This window comes from Rhinopithecus roxellana, chromosome 14 (genome assembly GCF_007565055.1).
Source record: "Rhinopithecus roxellana isolate Shanxi Qingling chromosome 14, ASM756505v1, whole genome shotgun sequence".
Taxonomy (NCBI): Eukaryota; Metazoa; Chordata; class Mammalia; order Primates; family Cercopithecidae; genus Rhinopithecus; species Rhinopithecus roxellana.
Window position 1 is genome coordinate 14,923,010 of NC_044562.1, and position 27,590 is coordinate 14,950,599.

Sequence of the window (27,590 nt, forward strand, 5' to 3'; positions counted from 1 at the left end):
AAAAGCATTCATGTTTCTATTTCCAGAACAGGGTGGTTATAAGAGTCTTTACCCTATAATACTTTATTAAGCTAAACATTCATTTTGCGAGACTTTTTGTATCTGTGGGATTTTTTTTTTTTTCATTACAAAAGGATTAAAGGTAGAAATTAATTATTAAAAACAAAAGGAAATTCTCAAAAAGGGCAGGCTCCAGGGCTGGCAGATTTAATTCAACAATACCACCCTCAGTGGCAGCATTGTCCTGGAACTGATAAGCCTGCCCAACATCTCAGCCAGATTTACAACATTCTGGGAATCAGTGAGACCACGACCTCCTGTGGCTTGTTTTTTTTAAGCTAGCAGAGTGTGAGCCCTGAAATAGCAGCATAATGAACATCTCCTAGGAACTTGATAAAAATGTAGATTATCTAGACTCACACCAACCTACTAAATTAGGAATTCTGGCAGTAGAAACCTATGTTTTCCCAAGTTCCTTAAATGATTCTGATGCTCACAAAAGTTTGGGAACCACTTCTTAGAACACTGAAACTCTTCAAGGACCCAAGACCCGGGATCACCCTTTCCTATTTCACCAGCTTCCATAATTTGGTCATCCATCCAGTCCTGAAACAATCACAGTCAAGGAGGATGGAATTACCATCGCTGAATTTAGATTAATCATCTGATATGAAGTAAGAAAATAATCAACCATGTCTATAAATATTCATTCTATCCCTTTCTCTCTCTCTTTCTCTCCTTCTCTCTCTCCTCTTTCTCTCCTTTCTCTCTCATTCAGAGTAATGCAATTCGATACACTCATATTTAATCATTTTGTGTCCATAGTTGTGATGCCTGTGAGTTTATATATATTTATATATGTGTGTGTATATATATATATATACACATATATATATATAATGTTATCATTGGTATGTTAGACACTAACCATACTATTTTTATAGAAGTAGGGAAATTACCTGTCCAAAGTCACAAGGTAGAAAGTGACCTTTTAAAGTCAGAAACACCAGAATTTGACCAGACACTGTCTTTTAAAAGAAAATTACACCAAGAATCTAAGTTAAATGTGGTATGCTCAACTGTGCATAAAGTATATTGCTCACGAGAAAAAAAAATATAAGTGGTAATGTCATCTGCAGTTTCAAATCACTTCCAATTCCAGGTCTCTCTTTTCCCTTTGATAATCTTGGGAGAGTAATTTTTCTCTATATGCCTAAAAATAGGAACAGTATTTTACCTTGCTGCTGAATCTCATACAGTGTTTTACCCTACTGCTGAATCTTCTACACTGCTTTACTCATGGCAAGAACTCAATAATTTTATATATATATATATACATGTACATATATATATATATATATATATATATATATATATATATAATCAGGTATACATAATCCACTAGAATCCACTAACAATCTCTTAGGCCTGAGCAGCAGATGGGCAGAGTTGGAGTGTATTGATTTGCCAAGTTAAAATGGAACTGAGCTTCTACTTATTTTATAAGAGAAATTTTACAGCAGCACTGGCCAATAGAAAATTCTGCAAGGATGGAAATATGTATAGCTGTGCTGTGCAAGGTATCCACTAGCAACACTTGGCTATTGAGCATTTAAATGCGGCTACTGTGACTAAGAAATTCAATTTTTAATTTAAGTGAAATTTAAATTTAAATATTCACTACCATATTGAACAATTAGTTTTAAAGTCTTAAAGTTTTATATACATGACCCTCCCATCCAAGTTTTTTAAAACGCCTGCGTGTTTTTATCCACACATGAATCAGCCCTTGGTCTGTAGGGGTCATGAATATGGAATATCCATCTTGGGACTGAACTTCTGCCAAATCCTCTCACTTCTTTTATAACTTCTGAACTATGAAACAGGCAGCAGACCTCCTTTCCTGCTCCATCAGGGCCTTGATTGCTCCATTTTTCCAAAGGGAAGATATTTATTGGAGGACATCAGCAAAACTGTCTGAGTACTGAGCATCTTACAAAATAATAACACAGCTTTCTCACCATAGACACTGACAGACACACCAGTGTGAAGCCAGGTGCACACACTGTCTCAGAGGCTGTTGGTGCTCATATCTTTCAGACTTCACCATTTCAGCCAAAAGCCAGCATCCTGGAAGCTGAGCAGAGACAGGGCTTCTTGGGGAAGTAATTATTGAGGCGGTACTCTCTGGAGATAGGGCATGAGGGAAGCAGGATAAGGTAGAGGGGAAAGCTAGCAAGGGTATAGTCTCCACTGAGACAAGGTTCCTTCAGATGCCACATCAGACTACACTATAAAGTCTGTCATTGAGACACTGGGACCAACCAGCCTTTTGAACTTTGTATCAGTCGACACTCGCTGAGTTGGGGACAGGGGAAGTGACAGCTCCCAGGCAAGAAGGCTTCTCTTTGGCCAAGGACAAATCTCTGGAAAAGGGGATAGTTCTAGCTGTCATCTAGCACCCACAGCTGGAGGATGAATTCACCTGCTAGAGAGGATCTGGATAGAGACCTGAGAACATCCTCAACAGGAACACTTTCAACCCTAATAGCTGAACTTCTCCTCTCGGTGTTTCTCTCAGTGCTTTAGATGCCACCCTGTTCTCCAGAAGCTCTCAATTAATACCTAACCAAGTTGGTGTATTAAAAACCCCAGGTCTCTCCCACTCGAATGAGATAACCCTAAGGTGCCTCCTATCCCAGTGGGATGAAGTTCACTCACAGGGATGATGGCCTGATGCTGTCCCACCAATGGGCTTTCCTTTCCGCTGTCTCATCTTCCTGGGATCACTTCCCAAATGAACTACTTGCATTCAAGTCCTTGTTTCATAACTGACTTCCAGGAAATCCAAACTAAGTCATATACAGAACCACTCTCCCTGGACGTTACTCCTTAGGCAGACTCTTTAGGCAGACTCTTTAATCAGTCTATGATAACCAGGTCTGATTATTGTCCAAACTCACTTCCTCCCTTACATGAATCTCCCTTCTGTAGACTGGTCTCAATCAGGGTCATTCCAGATTTTCTTACAGGTTTTTATCATTTTTGCAACCCACATGGTATGTTGGCAAGTTCCCACTTTATTTATTTATTTATTTATTTATTTATTTATTTATTTATTTATATATTTATTTAGTGATGGTGTCCCACTCTGTTGCCCAGGCTGGATTGCAGTGTCATGATCTTGGCTCACTGGAACCTCTGCTTCCTGGGTTCAAGCAATTCTCCTGCCTCAGCCTCCCGAGTAGTGGGGATTACAGGCACGCACCACCATGCCCTGTTAATTTTTGTATTTTGAGTAGAGATGGGGTTTCACCATGTTGGCCACACTGGTCTTGAATTCCTGACCGTCAGATGATCCACCCGCCTTGGCCTCCCAAAGTGCTAGGATTACAGGCATGAGCCACTGTGCCTGGCCAAGTTCCCACTTTATTTTCCCCTGGTTAACTCCTTAAGTCCCTAAATTAATGTGGAAATGGAAGTGCAGGAGGCATGGCCTGGACCAGGCTGCAATACCTTAGCCCTCCTGCACCTGCCCAGGAGCAGAAAGGTTATGCCCAGGGTTCTTGCCAACAGCTTTCTGCCTCAAAGGTTCTTGCCCAGCCACAGGTCCTATTACACATGGGTGATCCTGTTCCACGGGGAGGAGCAGGAAGCCCTTCTGAGTGCTACAAGCGTGTCTATGAATGAATGTTGTTATTACTCTTACACATACTGCATAATGTTCAATATTTATGGGACAGCATCTTTCTGTTATTCATTACCATTACTATTGCAGGATCTGGCCAGCAGCATGCAATGCAATGGGGCTCTGTCTTTGTTCCCAGGCAGATTGGCAGGTCAAGAAATAATAGACACACACAAGATTGTGAAATCTGGGTCCAGAGGGGTCACCACCTTCTGGTCCCACGGTGCCAACAATGAACTGGATATACCAGCATTTATTATTAAGTTTAGTGAGGGTGGGGATAGGTTAGTGAGGGATTTAGGGTCATTTGATTATGAGGTGAGATGGTCACATGGGGATTAAGAAATTCTTTAACATAATGTCTGTATGCAGAAGTACGGTATACAGAGATAAGAATTTGCAATACAGTGTGTGCATCGGTAATTTCTAACAGAGCCTTAAAACAGAAACACAGTCTATCCATAACCTATGATTAGCAAGATATTAATCAGCAGTAACAGTTGCAGCAAAAGCTGGTTACAAACAATCCATAGAAACAGGATGTGAAGCTAGACAACTGGTTAGACCAGAAATTCTTAGACAGGAGTATGCCTTAACCCTAAAGAGGCCTAGAAGAGCTGCGGCAAGATGAGGGCGTTTATAGCCCTATCTTATCCATATGGAGAGGCGCCCCCCATGCATCTGTTTATAGGCTCTCCACAAGGGTCGCATTCCATTCCCAGAGCTATGAACATCTGCTTTTCTGGGGTAGGAATCTTGGTGATGTGAAACCTCCCTGACTGCACATCCATTCATAGGCTCTCTGCAGGGGGAAGCACATCACGCGCTATTGGCTCATTCTGGCAGTCCATCCTGGCATTGTCTTTACACAATCATGCATGCAATTTTGTATTTACAATAATCAGGAGCATTTCATCCTTTATTCCGTAGCAATAGTTTCAGGGGGTCTCCCTATACATTACCAGGTAGCTCTGTTCCTAAAACATCTAGAATTTTTACTTACAGAGGCACCGATTGTTTAATAATTAAAGATATGGCTAGTAATTCAAACTAGCCTCACAGTAATTTGTGAGAATGTGCTTGTAGTTTCATAGGGCCTTCTGGAAGGCAGGAGAAGTACCTGCCTGGGAAACGTGTTTCCTATAGGGTTTATTATAGGCTTTAAAAAAAAATGGCCAGGCTGTATTTTTAAAACAGATTAGGTGTGGCCAGGGGTGGTGGCTTATGCCTATAATCCTAACACTTTGGGAGGTCGAGGTGGGTGAATCACCTGGAGATCATGAGTTCGAGACCAGCCTGGCCAACATGGTGAAACTCTGTCTCTATTCAAAATACAAAAATTAGCTGGGTGTGGTGGTGGGCACCTGTAATCCCAGCTACTCAGGAGGCTGAGGCAGGAGAATGGCTTGAACCCAGGGAGCAGAGGTTGCAGTGAGCCGAAATCACAGCATTGCACTCCAGCCTGGGTGACAGGAGCAAGACTCCGTCAAAAGAAAGAAAGAAAACAACAACAACAAAAAAAAACAGGTTAGGTGTGAAAATGCTATGTTGCTGTGTGTGTGTATGACACTTTTAACTCCAGTTAGTCTTGGACTAAATGTACTCTCTTTTTTTGAAAGACAGTTATGAAATATCACTTTGCAGAGACCTGTATATAATCCGTTTTGTGCCCATTTCCAATGTGTGACATCAGTCAATTCTCATTCCCCTTTTTGAGTTAAAAGTGGAAATGAGTGTAGAAACTGAGGAATTTCTGCATTTTCTACTGGTTATTCTGCTTCATGCTTACAGCCTATCCCAGTGTGTGCAGTTTGGAATGCAGGATTAGCAGTAAGTGTCTTAGTATAAAGAAGTGAGCATGGAGTGACTGGAGGAGGCAGGAGATCTGGTTTCATTTTGTTTTGTTTTTCTTACTTAAAACTTTGCAACTGGGCATGGTGGCTCATACCTGTAATCCCAGCACTTAGGGAGGCTGAGACGGGCAGATCACCTGAGATCAGGAGTTCGAGAGCAGTCTGGCCAACATGGTGAAAACCCATCTCTACTAAAAATACAAAAATTAGCTGGGTGTGGTGATGCACGCCTGTAATCCCAGCGACTCAGGAGGCGGAGGTGGGAGAATCGCATCAACCCATGAGGCAGAGGTTGAAGTGAGCCGAGATCACATCATTGCACTCCAGCCTGGGCGAAAGAGTGAGACTCTGTCTCAAAAAACAAAACAAAGCAAAACAAAAAAAAAACCCAAAAATCTTTGCTTAGAATTCTCCATACAAGTCTATTCTTGCTTTCTTAAGATGTTGGTTCCTATTGAAACCTCAGGCAGGGACTTGAAATTAGAAGGACTGTGTTGGAGTGCAGTCTTTAGCCATACACCTGGGTTAGCTGCTTGGCCCATTGAGACTGCTTTGAAAAAATTTAAAAAATGCCACTGCTGATTTCTATGAGAATCAACTGAGATACTGGAAACAATGTCAAGGTGAATTATGTTTCTAGTGAGAATTGCTCTTATGAGGAAGCAGGAGGACGAAGGACCTGAGGGATGTGTTGGTGCACTTGAGAGGCCACTTAGAGCCCAGGGAAGACCTGGGTGCTGGATCCAGGTTTCCTGAATCTGGAGCTCCTGCATTACTACTTCCTAGTTTATGATCTTGGAAATGCTGTCAACTATCCTGTTTGCATGATGGAACTCATTTGAGAATTTCTCATGTAGTGTAACATCAGGAAAAGAGCTGGGTCTTGAATCAAATCGCCTAACTTTTGGTCCAGCATCTCTTTATTCCATCTTTTCCTCCAAAGTCAGATAATACAGTTTGCAGAGTATGAGGTTTGGAGTATGCTAGAAATATCTAAGACATAGCCTCTAAATCATTTTGGATTTTTTGCTTGTCAAATATTTGAACAATTCCAGTTTTTCTCTAAGGTGAGATTATTTTTTCTTTAAATGCAAGTTTTCCCTTTAAATGTAAACTTCTGTTAAATATCCTTTAAATTTAAACTGCAGAGTTTATAGGAATTTTTGTGTTTAATAGCCATTGATACATCAGCCAAAATTACAGACAGCATTGCCTTAGTTGACGCCTTCAACTTGCCAAATGCATTTATCTGTGTGTACGTTATACCCCCAATTTAAGGAATAATTCAGAAACAAGGAGCTAGTGTGGATGCAGTGCGTTTTTTTTGTTGTTGTTGTTTTTTTTTTTTTTTTTTTTGAGACGGAGTCTCACTCTGTGGCCCAGGCTGGAGTGCAGTGGCCGGATCTCAGCTCACCACAAGCTCCGCCTCCCAGGTTCACGCCATTCTCCTGCCTCAGCCTCCGGAGTAGCTGGGACTACAGGCGCCGGCCATGTCGCCTGGCTAGTTTTTTGTATTTTTTTAGTAGAGACGGGGTTTCACCGTGTTAGCCAGGATGGTCTCAATCTCCTGACCTCGTGATCCACCCGTCTCGGCCTCCCAAAGTGTTGGGATTACAGGCTTGAGCCACCGCGCCTGGCCTGCAGTGCGTTTTTATACCGACTACAAATAGTTTCTTCAGGCTACTCTCATCATTTGTGAAAACACATTTATTGTTTGGTGGAAAGAACAAAACGTTTGCCATAGCAACCATGGCAACCCTGGGTGTCTTCCCTATTAGCTGTAATGCGGGGAGCCTCTTCGACAGCAGGAAAGAGTCCTCGGCAATTATCACCCAGATAGCATCTCTCCATTTGAAGAGCTTTGGCTGAAGCTCTTGGGCTCAGAAAATTTTTAACATGATGTGTTGATGAATGCTAACAACAACTATTCCATTTTGGTTAATTTGGGGAAGATTAATAAGTTAAGTTTTTTTTTTTTTACTGTGGGAAAAAGAGAGATGTGATTTTCTTTAGACAAATTTGCAGAAACTTTAAGGTTAAATCATTCTCTATTTTTTGTTGTGGTTTGTCTTGGTTTGGTTTAGTTTTGATCAGTCCTTTGTTATTTTATTCTTTGCAAGGCAAAATTTCGTGTCATTCTAGTTCCTTGTCTCCATTCTTCACATAAGTTCTTATCATATGCTAATTAGAGTAGATGAAGGAAAAGCTTTAAAGCATGATGAGGAAGTCTAGTTGTGAACTATTGAGGGTAAAAGAGAAATAGTTAAGGCTTAAGAATTTTCATTTTAAAAATAATGGTGGTCACAGAAACATCAGAAGTCCTATATGAAACCATCAGCTCCCAAATTGATATACATATTCTTTATGCAATAAATCACATATGAGTAATAAAATTCTCAGCTTATAAAAGAATAACATGTTGATAATGGAAGCTATGTTATATGCAAAAATCAGAAAAGTACAAAATCACTCATACATTCACTACAGGTAAAATCACCATATAAATTTATTTTCTATCATGTTTTAATATTGCTGAGAGAAGACCATTTCAACAACATTTTCTTTTTTTTTTTTTTTTTTTTTTTTTACTGAGAAAGAATGCAGCCTCATGAACTGGGCAGCAGAAGACATGGAATAGAAATAAAGAATATTTTCAGAATAATTTTGGATTTTTTGAAATGTAAAACCTCACTCTCTATAAGCCTCTCTGTCAATTTTGAAAAGCTAGAGAAAGGCAGAGGGGAATGGGAATTGTGAATATATTGAGGAAGACAGAGTTGAATGATAAAAATATACTCCTGGATCTGGCATCTCAGAATCTCTGCTCAAATACCCACTTCCAGTGATTTTCCTCCTTACTAATTTTCTGGAGTTTTATAAACTGTTTTTTTATTTTTTATTTTTTTTTCTGTTGAAGGATAATTGCAAATAGCTGGATTTATCCTATGTTTTAATCCTGGGTGCCAAATTTTCTAAACTTGCTGGATTTCAGTTTTCTCGACTTTATGATGGAGATAATGCTATTTACTTAAAAGGATATTGTATATTTATTCAAGTAGGCAAAACTACAGTGTCAAATAGAGTCCAATGCACATTGACTTAAACACAATAGGTGTTTAGCTCTCATTCATCTACTAGGTGAATGTGTTCGAGTAGGCAAGTGCTTTCCTCCATGTGATGATGCAGGGATCCAGGATCTTTCCATACTGTGATTCTACCATCATCTAGATCTTGTTGTCGGCTGCATCCATCAGTGGTGGAAGAGGAAAGCAAGTGGAGAAGGAGCACGCTAGCCTGGAAGTGGCACAAATTATTTCCATTCACATTCTTATTGGAGAGAACTTGACCACATGGCCATAACCATAAAAGTACAGAAAGCTGAAAACTGCCATTAAGCCATGCACTCACTACAATTTTATTACCACAGAAGGAAGACAGAATGGATATTAGTAACTATCTGCCATATCTGCCACTGTATTCATAAAAAACACTTAATAAAACACATTCCACAATAGATGCTGCGCACATTCCCTTCCCCTTCTTTCCTGCAGTTTGAATCTTCTCAGGAATGGTGAGAAAAAGAAAAGAAAAAAACCAAAACTTTTCTCAAACAAAATCTGCTAAGGGCTAGCTGCTTACTGAAGAAAATTAACCACAATTTGTAAGATGTACCTTTAAGTGCTCTATTTTTCCATCCTTAAAGACAGAATAGGATTGACTTTATGCCCTCTATCACTTTGTCTCTATTGCAGCCCTGTACTATGAGAGACTCTGCAGGAGGAGCTGGGGCTCTGGAAAGCTCTCAGTTACCAAGGAGATGTCCAAATGACTCCTTCCAAGGTGGCGAGAAAGTAGACTGAAACATCTCTAGAAATGATTTTCAATGACATAGATTGAAAGAAAAAGGTTATTGATTAACTCCTCTAAACGAAAACTTTAATTACCTCTCCCTACTTGATGTCCTGAGTTGCTTCTCTGCTATCCCTACCCATGGCATAATACAGTCTGCAGTAGCTCCCACATGGGCTTCAGAAGATTTGTGAAACTTGGGATTAGTATAAATGAATATTGTCTTTTTTATTCCTATGTGAAATAAAAAGAGAAAATTTAGGCTACAAGTCTTCCAACTAAGGGAGAACTAATATTGATCTTCTGCAAACCTCAGGTGTGAGAAATGCAAAATTCTCGGGCCAAAACAGTTTTTGTATGTGTGTCAGAATGTCCCTGCAGGTTAAGTATACTGAATCACACGAGGATTCAAGAATGTTAGACACTGTCATGCCTCTGAGATTTGGTGTATGTTGTTCCCTTTTCCCTGGCTAATCTCCATCGAACTTGCCACCCTTTTTTTTCCTGGGATTTGGCTGCACTTCCCTCATGCTTCACCTCTACTGTGGCGGTCTCTAGAAGGCCTCTCTGATCAGCTCCTGAGGCATTCTGTGCTCTATGTACCTGCTGTTTATCTCTTGTGATAGTTTCTTTCACATCACTTTATATGTTTTTGTCAGCATCTCTCTCTTTATTCGGCACCCAGCATACTCCTGGTGCTCAACAAACATCTGCCTGAATAAATGAATGATACAAAGGCATAGCTGGTGTCCTTTCATCTTTGTATCCGCAGCACAATGTCTTGCCCATGATAAGCTCATAGAAAATATTCAGAGACAGAGGAGAGAGAAGGCAATGAAAGAACACTAAAAGAAGGAAGAGAAGGAAGAGAAGAAGGAACGATATACTAGAGAGAGAGAGAGCATGGAAGCCTAGTTCATATATATCTGCAATCAAAGGCTGAAGTTGTAAGAAGAGAAATAAATAAAACAAATGTCACTATGAGTTTGTAAGATAGAAGTCATAATGACTAAGGGAATAGGGATGGAAGCATGGAAGATACAGTTTTTGAAATGAGAGAGATTTTGATGGAGGTGGAGAATGGAAAGTACCAGGGGGTTAAGTACAGATGCAGGGAAGAGTAGGGCCCATTTGGGGGTAGAGTCGTGTTAGTTGAACACTGTTTCATTTCCCTTTGATAGTTGAAAATTGTCGCTATGTGACACATTACTACAACTCTCTCTCTCTCTCTCTCTGATCCTGTTCCAGGAACTGGCGGTTGGTCCCCAGCAGATTCCAATGCTCAACAGTGGCTCCAGATGGACCTGGGAAACAGAGTAGAGATTACAGCAGTGGCCACGCAGGGAAGATACGGAAGCTCTGACTGGGTGACGAGTTACAGCCTGATGTTCAGTGACACAGGGCGCAACTGGAAACAGTACAAACAAGAAGACAGCATCTGGGTAGGACATCTTTTTCCTTCCAATGAATAAAACTGAGATGTGCTCATGGTAACCACAGTATATTTCCATCATTTTCCAATATCCAGATTGTTGGTAGTTTAATAACTGTTGGGTGCCCATTAGAAATAATTAGACAATGTGTAAGGCCCATGCCCAGCATGGCTCCAGTTCCTAGGAAAATTGGGAGGTCTGTTGCAAGATAGTTTAGTATGTTCCCCTTTTTGTAGTAAACTGGGGAATTCACTGAGTCCTCCCTTTCCTCATCTACAAAAATTAATTTAAAAACAGATAAATGTGCCAACAAAGTATGATTATTAATGTGATTATACTTATTTACTAAGTATTTATTGACGTATTTATTAGTTTATTATATGCCAGGCACTTCACATATTTTGTAACAACACAGCTAGCTCAATTACGTCATTTGATCAACGTTGTCCAATGTGTGACTCGTGACTCGGGAATCTTTAAAGTCTGGTCTGACTTTAAAGCCACTAAGCAGCCTCTATCGTAGATTCACAAATAATTGAAAACTAAAACTACAAAACAAATAGAAAATTTAGAATTATTCTGTCATTGAAAACAATCTTCAGCTTCAGAGTGAAGGACAGTTTGCTCCAAGTTACAGAACAGAGCTTTCCTCCCTAATCCCAGCCCCACATTCTTGACCTCACTGTGTGGGTGAAATGCTGTCAGCAAATTATTAATGGAGGAAAAGGTGGAGGTGAAGCAGATAGCAAAAGTCACCTGGAGGTAGCTTCAGAACCTCAGGCACTGAATAAAATAAGTTGTAAGCTTATATTACTTTTCGTTGAGAAAATAAGTCACCATTTTTTTTTTTTTTATGGCTGCATAGTATTCCATGGTGTATATGTGCCACATTTTCTTAATCCAGTCTGTCACAGATGGACATTTGGGTTGATTCCAAGTCTTTGCTATTGTGAATAGTGCCGCAATAAACATACGTGTACATGTGTCTTTGTAGTAGAATAATTTATAATCCTTTGGGTATATACCCAGTAGTGGGATGGCTGGGTCATAAGGTACATCTAGTTCTAGATCCTTGAGGAATTGCCATACTGTTTTCCATAATGGTTGAACTAGTTTACAATCCCACCAACAGTGTAAAAGTGTTCCTATTTCTCCACATCCTCTCCAACACCTGTTGTTTCCTGACTTCTTAATGATTGCCATTCTAACTGGTGTGAGATGGTATCTCATTGTGGTTTTGATTTGCATTTCTCTGATGGCGAGTGATGATGAGCATTTTTTCATGTGTCTGTTGGCTGTATGAATATCTTCTTTTGAGAAATGTCTGTTCATATCCTTTCCCCACTTTTTGATGGGGTTGTTTGTTTTTTTTCTCGTATATTTGTTTGAGTTCTTTGTAGATTCTGGATATTAGCCCTTTGTCAGATGAGTAGGTTGCAAAAATTTTCTCCCATTCTGTAGGTTGCCTGTTCACTCTGATGGTAGTTTCTTTTGCTGTGCAAAAGCTCTTTAGTTTAATGAGATCCCATTTGTCAATGTTTGCTTTTGCTGCCGTTGCTTTTGGTGTTTTAGACATGAAGTCCTTGCCCATGCCTATGTCCTGAATGGTACTACCTAGATTTTCTTCTAGGGTTTTTATGGTATTAGGTCTAACATTTAAGTCTCTAATCCATCTTGAATTAATCTTCGTATAAGGGGTAAGGAAAGGATCCAGTTTCAGCTTTCTACTTATGGCTAGCCAATTTTCCCAGCACCATTTATTAAATAGGGAATCCTTTCCCCATTTCTTGTTTCTCTCAGGTTTGTCAAAGATCAGATGGCTGTAGATGTGTGGTATTATTTCTGAGGACTCTGTTCTGTTCCATTGATCTATATCTCTGTTTTGGTACCAGTACCATGCTGTTTTGGTGACTGTAGCCTTGTAGTATAGTTTGAAGTCAGGTAGCGTGACGCCTCCAGCTTTAATCCAAATGTGTGTAAAATGTGAAGATTTGGAAATTAATAGCATATTCTTTCCTTTTCAGATTCTTTCCTCTTAAATCAATGCCAATTTATACTTTACATTAGTGTTGTTTTCACATTCACATTCCCACGTTGGGCGCATGTCACTGATAAAAATGAAACAACTTCTGTGTTATATACTCGTTGTTATTTGTTAATTGCCTACCCATCACTTGGGTTTGTAATTGAAAACAGTTATAAATTGAGGATTAAGATTAGTTATGGCAGACTGAATCCTGAGAATAGCATTAATGTCATCTTTATTCTGGGTCACTTGTAATATTAGGTTATAATATTTATAAAGGGCATAAGTTTTCTTCATTTTTAAAAATAGTCTAAACAGTGCGTATACATGGAAACAAAGCAGAGAAAATAGACACCACAGCCTACTTGAAGGGAGAGGTGGGGAGGAGGGTGAGAGTCCACAATCTATCTAGTTGGTACTACGTTCAAAACCTGGGTGTTGAAGTCATTTGTACACTAAGCCCCAGGGACATGCAATTTACCCATGAAATAAACCTGCCCATGTACCCCTTGAACCTAAAATAAAAGTTGAAAGAGGGAAAAAAAGATGTCTTTTGGGAACCATTTTATTTTTTTCTCAATTGTGAGGTCCCCGTAAATTACTACAGGTTTTTGTTTTGTTTGGCTTTTAATTTGAGATAAGAAATAAGCACACCTTCCGTTTTGAGGAGCAATTTTAAAGTTTTTATGTTGACTTTAGAGGGATAAATCGATGTGGGATTTTTTTGTTTTCTCTGGTACTTGTCACCAGGACTGGTTGTTTTTAGATTGAGTTGTAGCTTTGAGTTACTGTGCCTAAATTTTTTTTTTTTTAATCATGAGTTTCATTTTCTTTAGAACTAGATAACCTACTTTCAGCTTAGCCCTGGGTTGGGATGTATTTCAAGGGATGACAATTCCTCTGGGCTCATGAGCAGTGGGCACAAGGCCTCTTTCACTTCCTTGCCCTTGTCAGTTTACCTGTGTTTCTAAATGATTCCAAGCTCCTCAAAGGCAGGGATCTCTTTGCACATCCATTTAGCCCCTGTGCCCAGTATCACTAGACACATGGCAGGAACTTATTTTGGAGTGATTATTAAGAGCACTGCAGAATTACTAGGACTCCCTGAATTGAAGGGTGAGGGCAGGAGACTTTCTCCATACCCTGCTTTGCATCCCAAATAGCCTTGACATGGTAAGGCAGGTAAAAGTTGCTGGATGGGCAGAGAAGGAAAAGCAGGGTCCTCCATGCACAGTGAGGCAGGAAATTCCAGCAACAAACTCCCCAGAGATGCTTGCAGTGACTGCAGGGCACTTGGGAGAGAGGCAGCTTCAGGATCTGCCTTTCACTAAGTAAATACAGGGAGGAGAAGTGATTTGAGGAGGGAACATTACAACTTCCAATCTGAAGAGTCAAATACAGTGACATTAGGCGGGAATACCATGGTGGGTCATGTACAGTAACTAGGCTTAACCCTGGAAAAGTAGATGTCCTCTTCCTTAACACTGGGATAACTCACAGTTACTAAACACCCATTACACACCATATGTAAGCAAATGTAATTCTGTATGTTTATCAAACTGTCACTTTATAAATTGGTGATTCAATGTTAACATCTCCAGGAACAAGAGGCTTGAAGCTCCCAGAGCTCAATCCAAGCTCACACAACCAGAAACTGGTGGCAAATATTTCACAACTAAGATTTATTCCTAAATATAGTTGATGGCAAAACTGTAGTTTCTGTTTCTCTTTTAGTACGCTGATTTATTTTTTATTTGTATTTTTTGAGTTTCACAAAATTGATTTATTTTTCTCACTTCAAATGTTAACTTTGTCAAGCCAACTCTTTAAGAATAATATTAAGACCTATTGTTTAATTCACATGTTGCTAAATATAAAAGTGTGAAGATACCAATAACATCTATTTGTATTTATATATGTTGTAAATAGTGCTTGGACTCTCTAAAACCCTCTAGAATTTCAGGGTGCTTTGCAAACACTTCACAGAAATCTGTGAAATTTGCCTTGTGACTAACTAATATTTATTGATACTTTCATCAAATTATGCTGCTGGTTGAAAGAGATTATCTTGAGAGCTTTGCTTTTTTACTTTTTATTTTTAATTTATTTTAATTTTAAATTAGAAGACAGACTCTGAATTCACCAAAATTAAGCCTTATAACTAAGACAAGAACAATAGTCAAACAAAAGGTTTTGCAAAACTGTCTAAATTGTTTTGTTTCAGTTTTCAGAAAAAGTCAATGCCTAAAACATCAAGTACTGGCTTAAAGGTGGTGTATCAAGAAAATAGAGAATATGTGTATATATTCATACATATATATGTGTGTGTATATATGTGTGTGTGTGTGTGTGTGTGTGTGTGTGTGTGTGTGTGTGTGTGTGTGTATTTGGAGACAGGGTCTTACTCTGTCACCCAGGCTGGAGTGCAGTGGCACTATCATAGCTGACTGTAGTTTTGATGTGCTGGGCTCAGGTGATCCTTCCACTTCAGCCTTCAAAGTAGCTGGGACTACAGGCATGCACCACCACATCTGGCTAATTCTTTTGAAATTTTTAAAACTCCTTTTTTAGAGATGGTTTCTCACTTTGTTGCCCAGGCTGGTCTCCAACTCCTAGGACCAAGTGATCCTCCCGCCACGACCTCAGGTTTACAGGCTTGAGCCACCACACCTGGCCAATGAAGCAGAGAATCTCTTGAATGCTTACTTTTACTGGGTCTTCCATGAATCCTAAAATTTTAGATAATATATAGTTTGTAGTGCTCTTTAAAATTGATTTACCAAACAATACATAGCACATACTGTGCATGGGACAATCCATCCACTAGTACTGAAGAGATTTATTACATTTCACAAGGTTCGCTTCAGAAAAATAATCCTAAAAGGATACCTTTGCAATGTACAGTAGCAATTTTTCATGCCCTAAAAATCCAATTTGGAGAGTTTCTGATCTGGCACTGAATGGAATGCTCATGAATGAGGCCACCAAAGAGCCACTTAGTGATGCATCATGATTTATGCACAAGCCAGAGTCCTTCGCTTCACTAAATAACCAGGCATGAAGGTGTGTCAGGAACGAACCCAGCAACAATGTTCAGAAACTTAGCAGCTCCAAAACCTCTTCCTGATTCCTAATTATGAATATTAAAATTCCAACTCTGGGCAGCAGTGTGAGCCAATGCTTGGTAAAGTGGGTAAACTTGTTTGGAACAAAGGAACCTCTTTAATTAAGTCCACTCAGACCAGGTCCTGTCAGCAGTCCTTTTGAAAGATATGCCAGAAGAACCATGTACTGTCCATGTTATATCCATGAATAACCACAATGTTGAGCCCTTTCCTTCATAAGCACAATTCCCACACTGTCAGTGAGTCTCTTCTGCCGTAATTCATTGTCCCCACATCCTCAGCTATTCATCACACAGCTGATGCCAAGCCCCTTCTCTACCCTATCATCTCCTGTGAATGTTCCGTATTTTATTAATATTCAACTCGCAGTTTTCTCTTACTAAAATTATGTTGCCTCTCCCCAAACAGACAGTCATATAGTCCTTTATTATAGACACTTTTGGCCTGTACACTCTGATGGTCTGTGATTTCCTGTAACTTTCTCGAATCTGCCTTAACATGAAGGACTTGCATTTGTTACCTGGCAGTTTTCTCACACAGAGGTCAATTCAAGCAATGGATTATACAGTTTGGTCCTCAGTCCCCCGATTTCATCCTTGAGTGACTTCCAAATTCTCTAGGAGATGCTCTCTGATCTTCATGATTTATACACATTTATTCTACCATTTTGGCCTAGAACATCCTGAGTATTGATCACTGTTTGATACAGTATTTTAAGTCTACCAATTTCAGAAAATAATTTGAGAGTGAGAATCTCATCACCATCAACATATATATTTTAAGCTCTCATTATACACCAAGCACTGTGCAAGGTGCTAGGTTTACAAAGGGGCTTAAGCTATGGTTTTTTCCATCTCTGGGTGTGCAGAACCATTAGGGAGACAAATCAATGGCATGCAACACAGTATATGCGTATATGGTACCAAAGCAGCAGTTCACATGCACGAAGCTTTTCAGAGAGGGTGTTCCTGGCAATGTGTGAATGTGAGGGGCTTAGACTACTTGAACCAGAAGACAGCATGTTTAAGTTATATTGGCTTGTCAGCAACTACAGAGTACTGTATGTCTAACAAAAATTCAATAAACGTTCAAAAATTGAGAAGAGAAAATGGTGAAAGTGAGGTGCATTTACAGCAGGAGAAATGCTATAAGCAAAATCTTAAAGGAAGATGTATTAAGGACACAAAGAATTAATAAATTAGATACAAGATATACCTGGTTAGTGATAGAAAATGAATTTGAAGAGAGAGACTGAATAGATATTGTAGACTAAGAGTCCCCTCATATCTTTTTAAGCTAATACATTATTGTTTATTAGCCATTGTAACAAAGTTTGTTAACACTTCTCTGTTTTAATTTTTTGTTAAATAATAAAGACTACACATAGGAACATGTTCTCAGATATATTTGTCAGGATTTTTAAAATAGTTCTCTCCTTTGTTCTGTCATGCACATATACTAATAAGTTTTTAATATAGATATTAATTTCAGTTTTGGCAATTATTAAAAGCTCAATTAAGAACTTAGCATGCCCAGAATCTGGCTGCTGATTTAATGGAGACCACCAATGCAAAAGCAAGTTATTACAATGTCACAGACTAACAGAAATGAAGTATAGAGGGAAATGCAGAGGCTTTTGATTACGATCTGATTATGCTGCACCACTGGTTGCTTGAATGACCTTGAAAATGTCCCTTAACATCTCTGTAGCAGGTCTTTCTCCCTACCCAGGGCAGAGATATATCTAGAATCTTCCAGGCCCATTGCATCCATTCCTCCACATTTCCTTGCTCAGACACTGGTGCGTGGCTTACCCTGTGGGTTGAAATGCGAAATACATGGAGATAAAGCCTGGGCTTCACTATGAAGCTGGCTTAGAATAGTCAACTAAAGGATCTTTCTTTTTTTTTTTTTTTATTATAATTTAAGTTCTAGGGTACATGTGCATAACGTGCAGGTTTGTTACATATGTATACTTGTGCCATGTTGGTGTGCTGCACCCATCAACTCGTCAGCACCCATCAATTCATCATTTATATCAGGTATAACTCCCAGTGCAATCCCTTTCCCCTCCCCCCTCCCCATGATAGGCCCCGGTGTGTGATGTTCCCCTTCCCGAATCCTAGTGATGTCATTGTTCAGTTCCCACCTATGAGTGAGAACATGCGGTGTTTGGTTTTCTGTTCTTGTGATAGTTTGCTAAGAATGATGGTTTCCAGCTGCATCCATGTCCCTACAAAGGACGCAAACTCATCCTTTTTTATGGCTGCATAGTATTCCATGGTGTATATGTGCCACATTTTCTTAATCCAGTCTGTCACAGATGGACATTTGGGTTGATTCCAAGTCTTTGCTATTGTGAATAGTGCCGCAATAAACATACGTGTGCATGTGTAAAGGGGATATCACCACGGACCCCACAGAAATACAAACTACCATCAGAGAATACTATAAACACCTCTACACAAATCAACTAGAAAATCGAGAAGAAATGGATAATTTCCTGGACACTTACACTCTTCCGAGACTAAACCAGGAAGAAGTTGAATCCCTGAATAGACCAATAGCAGGCTCTGAAATTGAGGCAATAATTAATAGCCTACTAACCAAAAAAAGTCCAGGACCAGATGGATTCACAGCTGAATTCTACCAGAGGTACAAGGAGGAGCTGGTACCATTCCTTCTGAAACTATTCCAATCAATTGAAAAAGAGGGAATCCTCCCTAACTCATTTTATGAGGCCAACATCATCCTGATACCAAAGCCTGGCAGAGACACAACAAAAAAAGAGAATTTTAGACCAATATCCCTGATGAACATCGATGCAGAAATCCTCAATAAAATACTGGCAAACCAGATTCAGCAGCATATCAAAAAGCTTATCCACCATGATCAAGTGGGCTTCATCCCTGGGATGCAAGGCTGGTTCAACATTCGCAAATCAATAAACGTAATCCAGCATATAAACAGAACCAAAGACAAGAACCACATGATTATCTCAACAGATGCAGAAAAGGCTTTTGACAAAATTCAACAGCCCTTCATGCTAAAAATGCTCAATAAATTTGGTATTGATGGAATGTACCTTAAAATAATAAGAGCTATTTATGACAAACCCACAGCCAATATCATACTGAATGGGCAAAAACTGGAAAAATTCCCTTTGAAAACTGGCACAAGACAGGGATGCCCTCTCTCACCACTCCTATTCAACATAGTGTTGGAAGTTCTGGCTAGGGCAATCAGGCAAGAGAAAGAAATCAAGGGTATCCAGTTAGGAAAAGAAGAAGTCAAATTGTCCCTGTTTGCAGATGACATGATTGTATATTTAGAAAGCCCCATTGTCTCAGCCCAAAATCTCCTTAAGCTGATAAGCAACTTCAGCAAAGTCTCAGGATACAAAATCACTGTGCAAAAATCACAAGCATTCTTATACACCAGTAACAGACAAACAGAGAGCCAAATCAGGAATGAACTTCCATTCACAATTGCTTGAAAGAGAATAAAATACCTAGGAATCCAACTTACAAGGGATGTAAAGGACCTCTTCAAGGAGAACTACAAACCACTGCTCAGTGAAATAAAAGAGGACACAAACAAATGGAAGAACATACCATGCTCATGGATAGGAAGAATCAATATCGTGAAAATGGCCATACTGCCCAAGGTTATTTATAGATTCAATGCCATCCCCATCAAGCTACCAGTGAGTTTCTTCACAGAACTGGAAAAAACGGCTTTAAAGTTCATATGGAACCAAAAAAGAGCCCGCATTGCCAAGACAATCCTAAGTCAAAAGGACAAAGCTGGAGGCATCACGCTACCTGACTTCAAACTATACTACAAGGCCACTGTAACCAAAACAGCATGGTACTGGGACCAAAACAGAGATATAGACCAATGGAACAGAACAGAGTCCTCAGAAATAATACCACACATCTACAGCCATCTGATCTTTGACAAGCCTGAGAGAAACAAGAAATGGGGAAAGGACCCCCTATTTAATAAATGGTGCTGGGAAAATTGGCTAGCCATAAGTAGAAAGCTGAAACTGGATCCTTTCCTTACTCCTTATACGAAAATTAATTCAAGATGGATTAGAGACTTAAATGTTAGACCTAATACCATAAAAAGCCTAGAAGAAAACCTAGGTAGTACCATTCAGGACATAGGCATGGGCAAGGACTTCGTGTCTAAAACACCAAAAGCAACGGCAGCAAAAGCCAAAATTGACAAATGGGATCTCATTAAACTAAAGAGCTTCTGCACAGCAAAAGAAACTACCATCAGAGTGAACAGGCAACCTACAGAATGGGAGACAATTTTTGCAATCTACTCATCTGACAAAGGGCTAATATCCAGAATCTACAAAGAACTCAAACAAATTTACAAGAAAAAAAACAAACAACCCCATCAAAAAGTGGGCAAAGGATATGAACAGACATTTCTCCAAAGAAGACATTCATACAGCCAACAGACACATGAAAAAATGCTCATCATCACTCGCCATCAGAGAAATGCAAATCAAAACCACAATGAGATACCATCTCACACCAGTTAGAATGGCAATCATTAAAAAGTCAGGCAACAACAGGTGCTGGAGAGGATGTGGAGAAATAGGAACACTTTTACACTGTTGGTGGGATTGTAAACTAGTTCAACCATTATGGAAAACAGTATGGCGATTCCTCAAGGATCTAGAACTAGATGTCCCATATGACCCAGCCATCCCACTACTGGGTATATACCCAAAGGATTATAAATCATGCTGCTAAAGGATCTTAAAGCTCATAATTCCCCTTGAATTGTCCCAGTGGTTCTGTCCTATGCTCTTTTGCTGATTTTAGATGATCTTATCACTGGATAGAGCTCTGCAGAAAACGAAACAGGGAACAACTGGCCAATCAGCATTGCGAAAGCAACAGCTGGTCTTTACCCCAGCTTCAGCAGGCTCCCTCCAGCCCTCTGGCTCCACATTTAGCCCTTGAAGGTTCCTCACTGATGACCATCTGTTTTCTCTTCTTAACACTAGAATTTGCTGAAATGTTTCAGAGGATTTCCCAACATGGGGTCTAACCTTTTTAAGGAGTAAATGCACTCACACATTTACACATGTGGCATTTAAACACATCACATAGATAGGGAGTCAATGTGTAGTCTTCAGGATTAATATTCATACGGACACTTTCTAGGGGAGACCAGATGTTTTCAGTCCCCTACAAACTGGTTGCATGTGTAGTGGGATAGTATCCAACAGCTGATATCAAAATGAGGAGGATGATCAGCTTAAAATTAATTCTCCTAAATCCGCTGCTATTAAATTAATCTTATTGTTAAGGTGCTTAATGATTCTCGGCAATCCCAACTTATAATTGTATTTTCAATATGTATAAACCTATTAGTCCTCACTGATTCCTCTTAATCTAAAGTGACTGTCTCCAAAACCTAAGCTCTGATTTTCTATCTTGCCCAAATTCCTACCAAAGAGGTCTGGGGAGTCATGCCCTGCAAACCATCAATTCTCCTCAGATGGGTTTTATTTGACCCCGTATATCATGACCTACTTTCCAGTCTGACTCTGGCATAACAAGGAAGAAAATCAAAATGTTTTACCCCAAAATATATTTCCTTGCCATACCTTGAAATTACTCTGCAGTCTCTTGTGGGGAAAATCCACATTCTATAGGAATCCCCTTTCCGCTTTGTTTTTCTTTCTTCCTTCCCAGATCCAGGTTATAATCAACTAAGAGCCAGGCACCCTTTTAAGTCTAAGAAACATTTTACAACCTGCACTCTCTGAAGTCTGCTATCTGAGAACTTCCTCTGCACAACTTGGTCCCCGCAATCCTTTAGCTTAACCCGAACATTCCTTTCCATTAATCCCAGGACTTCAGATAAACTCAACCAACTGTCAACCAGAAAGTGTTTAAATTTACCTATAACCTGGAAGCCCCCTCCTCTTTGGGTTGTCTCTCCTTTATGAAACACACCAATGTATTTCTTTAATGTATTTGATTGACGTCTCATGCCTTCCTAGTATATATAAAGCCAAGCTATACCCCAGCCACCTTGGGCACATGTTCTCAGGACCTCCTGAGGGCTGTGTCATTGGCCGTGATCGCTCATATTTGGCTCAGAATCAACCTCTTAAAATACTTTACAGAGTTTGACTCTTTTCATCGACAAGAATTAATATCTCAACTTTAACATCCAGCAAAGTATTGGGATTTTTTAAATGTAAATATAGTCAATGATGATATCTAGGTGTAATGACTGAGTGGAAGAGATTTTTAAACTAATCCTTATTTATTTAATTTTTAGCTAACATGGATGAATTCTTGTGTGTGTGTGTGTGTGTGTGTGTGTGTGTGTGTTTCTTTGTTGTTGTTTTCTTACATAGATTATCTCAGCTTTGAAGTCTGACGTGGATTCTGTGACTATGATAAATGACTAAAACCCTAAAGCACTCAGTTTTTCCTCTGTAAAGTGGATGTAATGAGGGTAGTCACCTCATATGATCTGTAAAGGAGAGACTCTCAAAAACAAGCATGCATCAAAATGTCCCACAGGACCTGTCAAGGCAAGGCCTGCTCGGCTCTGCCTAGAGAAAGTATTCAGTAGGCCTAGGATGAGACTGAGAATTGGCTTTTATAATGAAATCTTAGGTGCTGCTGGTGCTTCTGGTTGAGGACCTCACTTGGAGCAACAGTGTGTAAACTTTAAATGGACTGAACCACACAAGGATCTTTACATAGCATTATCAACAATAAGGGATGTCATTGCCATGAAAGGCAGGTGTATGTGATGCACCTGGGGGAGAGGCCCAGAGGACACTGGCTCTCAGGATTTGCTTTCTTTTGAGCTTTGTATACAAAAGGAAAAGCAAACAGTAAATCAGTCTTTCTCTCACTTAGTAAACTAAATATTCAGTGGAAAAAATAAGATCTTGTGGTTACACGTGAAGACAGTTTACCCAAGCAGGCTCATTAAGGACAATTCGCACAGAGTCCTGGCAGCATACAGAGGAACTGGAGGAGGAGCCTGGGGGAGTTACTGATGCCTAAAGAAAAGGACTCTAGGTCAAATTTCAAGGCCCCAGGTGTCTACCTGGCTCTAGCCAAATGGAAATATTCCAGGCCTGGCAGGGACATCAACAAAGCCAAGAAGCTCTCAAATATTTTTTTTGAAGTTGAAAAAAAAGCAGGCTTCATTGAATTTATTATTGCAGTGACAACAATCGACATTAAGAAGAAAAGCATAATATAGTAACCATAAGTTTCTACTATTCTGAAGTACAGTTTCCAGTTTTGTGGGCCTTAATGTTAATTGCAAATAAAGGTAACTGATTTTAGTCACTGATCCTGTGAGGCTAATAAAAGTCGAGAGTGCAAACAACGTTAAGTGTGCGCAGGAGCTGCTCTTGTGTTACACGTCTCTGACCAATTGCAACTGTGCATATGAGAGGCAGGTTTCCTACTGCCTTGTAACCAAAGACCACTTCTGCTGCTGTGGCTGCTCTTGGAATCAGAGACAGAAGCTGAATCATGGCCCTAAGTTTGTCTAACACCCTAGACTTGCCTTGAAAATAATTCTCTAATTTAGTGACTCAAGAATTTTTCGGAAGTTGATTCAGGAGCTCATAGGAAAAAGAAGCAGTGTTTCCCCCACCCCCTGCCCTAAGTGTTGAAAGTACAGACAAGGACTCATAAAAACTGGGCTGGAGTTATTTCAACTTGAATGTTGTGGGTGATTTTTTTTTCCCCTTTATAGGAAGGGAGTATTGGAAGTACAGAGAAGTACTGGAAGTACAGAGAAGGGAGTCATAAAAATTGGGTTGGAGTTATTTCAACTTGAACGCTGTGGGTGCTTTTTCCCCCTTTTGTAAGCAGGAAGAGGTACTTGCAAAAATCTCCCCAAAGAATCATGGAGCCCTAACATCCTGTCTTATCTGACTGTAATTTAGGGTATCAAGCATCTGTTAGGCACATTCTGCAGGTACTAACTTAAGGAGGATTCAAGAGTAGAATGTGGAAATTTCCTGTCAGAGGTGAGAAGAATGCATGGACAGGTACACCATGGAGGAATATGCACAGATGGGCACATAGATGAAAGCATGAAGTTTCTGACTTGTCAGTAGAAGAAGTGCTATGATTTTTTTTCTCCCAGACACTATTTTGATTTTGCAATGATTCAGCCACATTTTTGTCTTACCTGTCTGTATTTATGAAGCAATAATTGAGAGCTAGAGTTCCATGAATGGACTGCGAAACAGCATAAAAAGAACTGATGAACAGAAGACGCAGCAGGTAAGCACGAGCAAGCTAGCCCGCTACGTGTGAACAGCTCAGCTAACTGGGTGCGGCACCTCCCTTGAATATGAAGCACTCTGCATATAGATGAGAGAACAGAAAATGCAGTGCAGGTGCAAATGACTGTGACCCAAAGCCACGTTCCTCTGAGGAGTGGACACTTTCATGCCTGGGCATCATCCGGGCCTTCCCTATCTAGTGCATATTTTTGCAAACACTTATGTTGTGTTTCAGACACTGTGTTTATATGTGAGGGCTCTAAATACATGAGAATTTAAGAATGTATGCATGTGTATAAAAGAAGAACCAAGCCACAGCTTAGGAGGGGCATCCTAAACCCCTTAATAAACACAAAATTTAAGAGAAGATCCTGTGCTTGCCAGATAAGCTTTGCTTACAGGCCTGTTCCTAAGTCCTCTTGCATCAAGCTTGCTGCTCCTGCATCCCTCATACCCAGAAATACCAAAGCTGCACTGCTGGCATAGGTGTGCATAGGTGAGTTCACGTCCCTAATTCATGGGTGATGACTGCCCAGCCTGCCCAGCAGAGTCCAGGCCATCTTTTTTCTGAGACGTGTCTGGAGAGAGCTGGCATCTCAAAAAGCCCTTGAGTCTCATTTCTTTTTCTTTGGAGGGGACGCTAATCTGTTACTAATGATTCCTTCGTACACTCCCCCCTCATTCCAAGTAATGTGTTTGAGTTCTCTTCTTGAAATACATTTGTCACTTATTGAATAATTTCTGAAACAATTAAGTGACAACTCAATGAATAGCTTTGTCAATTTTGTGTAATGGAAAGTCAAATTATCACGTAGGCAATGCAAAATCTTTCTTTTTATAACATTGTTAAAAGGCTTCAAAAGTAACTGCATAATTACAAAGAAATTTGAAGTATTAAAGTTTCCAAAATCATAAGAATATCTCATAAACCCATTTGTTTTTGGAAATTGAAACCATACACATGGACTTATTTAAATGTAAATGTAAAGATGCGAATAAAGACTGATGTTTGTACAAGGCGATCTTATTATTTAAGCTAAAGTTGATACTTTAAACATCTACGTCTATAGTGTACATATACACATATATAATAGTACAGCAAATATGTATGTACTTATAGACTTAAATTATATGTATTTATATTTGTAGATTTAAATACAGTAAGTTCTCACTTAACGTCACCCGTGGGTTCCTGGAAACTGTGACTTTGAGCAAAATCATGGGTAACAAAATCAATTTTTTTTCTCATTAATGTTATAATGAAAAGATATTGAAGAAAACAAAGTTATTTGAGGACTCATTGTACATTGTTTTGTTTACAGACTCAGTTTCCAAGAACCTGTAAAAGATGCTAAGGTATTACCATATATACTTTTATATATATATATTTAAATTTGTTTAAATAAATATATGTGTGGTGTAAATATACTTACCGATACATACATATCTTTAATTCTCATCTTGTTTCATCTTGATTTCTTCTTGCCTATACATTTTGATTCTTCCAACTTTTTACCTTTCTGATAGTAAATAGAAGATTTAGAAGATTTTTGTTCCACTACCTCCTTGGCAGGTATGCCAGCTGCCTTACTGTAAAAAGTAACAATTGCAATTCTTCGAGACAATTATAATTCTTTGCTTTCTCTAATCAGCAGGACTTCAGATAAATGGACATATTAAGGATTTGTTGAGAATATTGTTCTGTGGTTCAATGACTTGTGTGATTTCTTTATTTAAACAAGAACAAAGAAGCCAAAGAAAATAATGTATTTTAGAAATAATTGGGCACTACTTATCAGAGTGGTTGGTGGACTGGATACTAATCAGGATAGGAGACTCCAAATCATTTTTTTTTCCACTTACAAGTACCTTTGTTTATTCAACAGTAGATACAGTGCTGGCAGCAACCTGTAACTGTACTCCATGGATTTAGATAAGAAGATGATGGGGAAGGAGGATTTTTAATTCAAACTAGATCAGGATTATACTGTTTCATTTGAGTCTCTTTTAATTCAAGTGTATTTAATAAAATTCTCCTTTATGAATGGATTTGGAGCATGAACTTTGGATTTAGGCAAATCTGAGTTTGAATCCCTGCTACTTACTAATGATATCACCCTGGACAGCATTTTATGTCCTAAGCCTTAGAATTCACATCTGGAAAATTTTGATAAAACCTACCTTAGAGTGGTATAAGAATTCACTGAAGCAATCTACACAGACTCTCAATGTCCCTGACATATAAAAAGTACTCAAGTTAGCAATATTTAAGTCCTTATCTAAAGCAAACTTGAATGCTGACCAAGACTTTATCAGAATCCCAAAAGACACATTTCTTCCCTCAAATATAAGAAAATATTCCTTCAAATGTAAATGTATCTTCAAAATATCCCTGCTCCTGCTCCCAGATGTATTTTCTTAGTCCTGAGGCATTTGCAAATTCCAGAGGTCATGGCATGCCAGTGTCTGTTGCTTCTGCTGGTAAGAGGGCTAGCCTCCCTTTTGTGACTCCTGCACAGCATGTCCAGCCTTTCTCCTGTTGGGTGATGCTACTAAACATGCTCCCCGGATGGATGAAGCATCTGCCATGCTTGTGGGTGGACACGGGTTACTAAGTAACATGACAGAAAAATGTAAGTGGATCTGGATACAAGGTAAACCACCGGGAGACACAGATATTTAACAATGACCAGATTTGAAGCCACTGGCATTTTGTGTAAGTCAGTTCCCAGGAAAATCATTTGAGCACAGTTTTAAAATAAAAGCTGGGGACTTGGTGGATGATGGGATGCTATGTGGAGTAACGTGATGGAGGCCCAGGATCTCAGGAACCATTTGTCAACATCTCTTCTTGCAACACTAGGTAATAGCAGAGCCATCGTATATTCATTTCAGAATGTGCTGCCTAGCCATTCAAAATGGATAACTCAGAATACTGACTTTTGACTGATTTGCGGAAGTATGCAGTTGTTTTGCAACTTGTCCTACCGCATACATAGATTCCTTAACCTCCTTCCGCTAGATAAGATATTATCTAACAAGGGTTCCCACATAAGCAAACATTGTTACACAAAAGCTCAAATAGCAGCAGAGTTTGTACAAAGCTGTGGGAGAAAGTCCTAAAGAAAGAATGTAGGTTAGCAAGGAGAGGTCAGGAAAGTAACAGCTTTTGTAACTAGAAGAGAATAGGAGTAAGCAGCCAGGTGTGCTGGCATGCACCTATAATCTCAGCTACTCTGAAGGTTGAGGCAGAAGGATCGCTTAAGCCCAGGAGTTTACAACCAACCTGTGCAACGTGATGAGACCCC

General features: G+C 39.4%; 1 protein-coding gene across 2 annotated transcripts in view; it reads left to right on the forward strand.

Moving 5' to 3' along the window:
* Positions 1-27,590, forward strand: part of CNTNAP5 (contactin associated protein like 5) — an 886,717-nt gene that overhangs the window by 196,574 nt on the left and 662,553 nt on the right. For both annotated transcript variants that reach the window (XM_010356733.2, XM_030916676.1), the window contains exon 3: positions 10,639-10,832. In XM_010356733.2, coding sequence (XP_010355035.1) covers positions 10,639-10,832 — 194 coding nt within the window. The remainder of the gene's footprint in view (positions 1-10,638; positions 10,833-27,590) is intronic.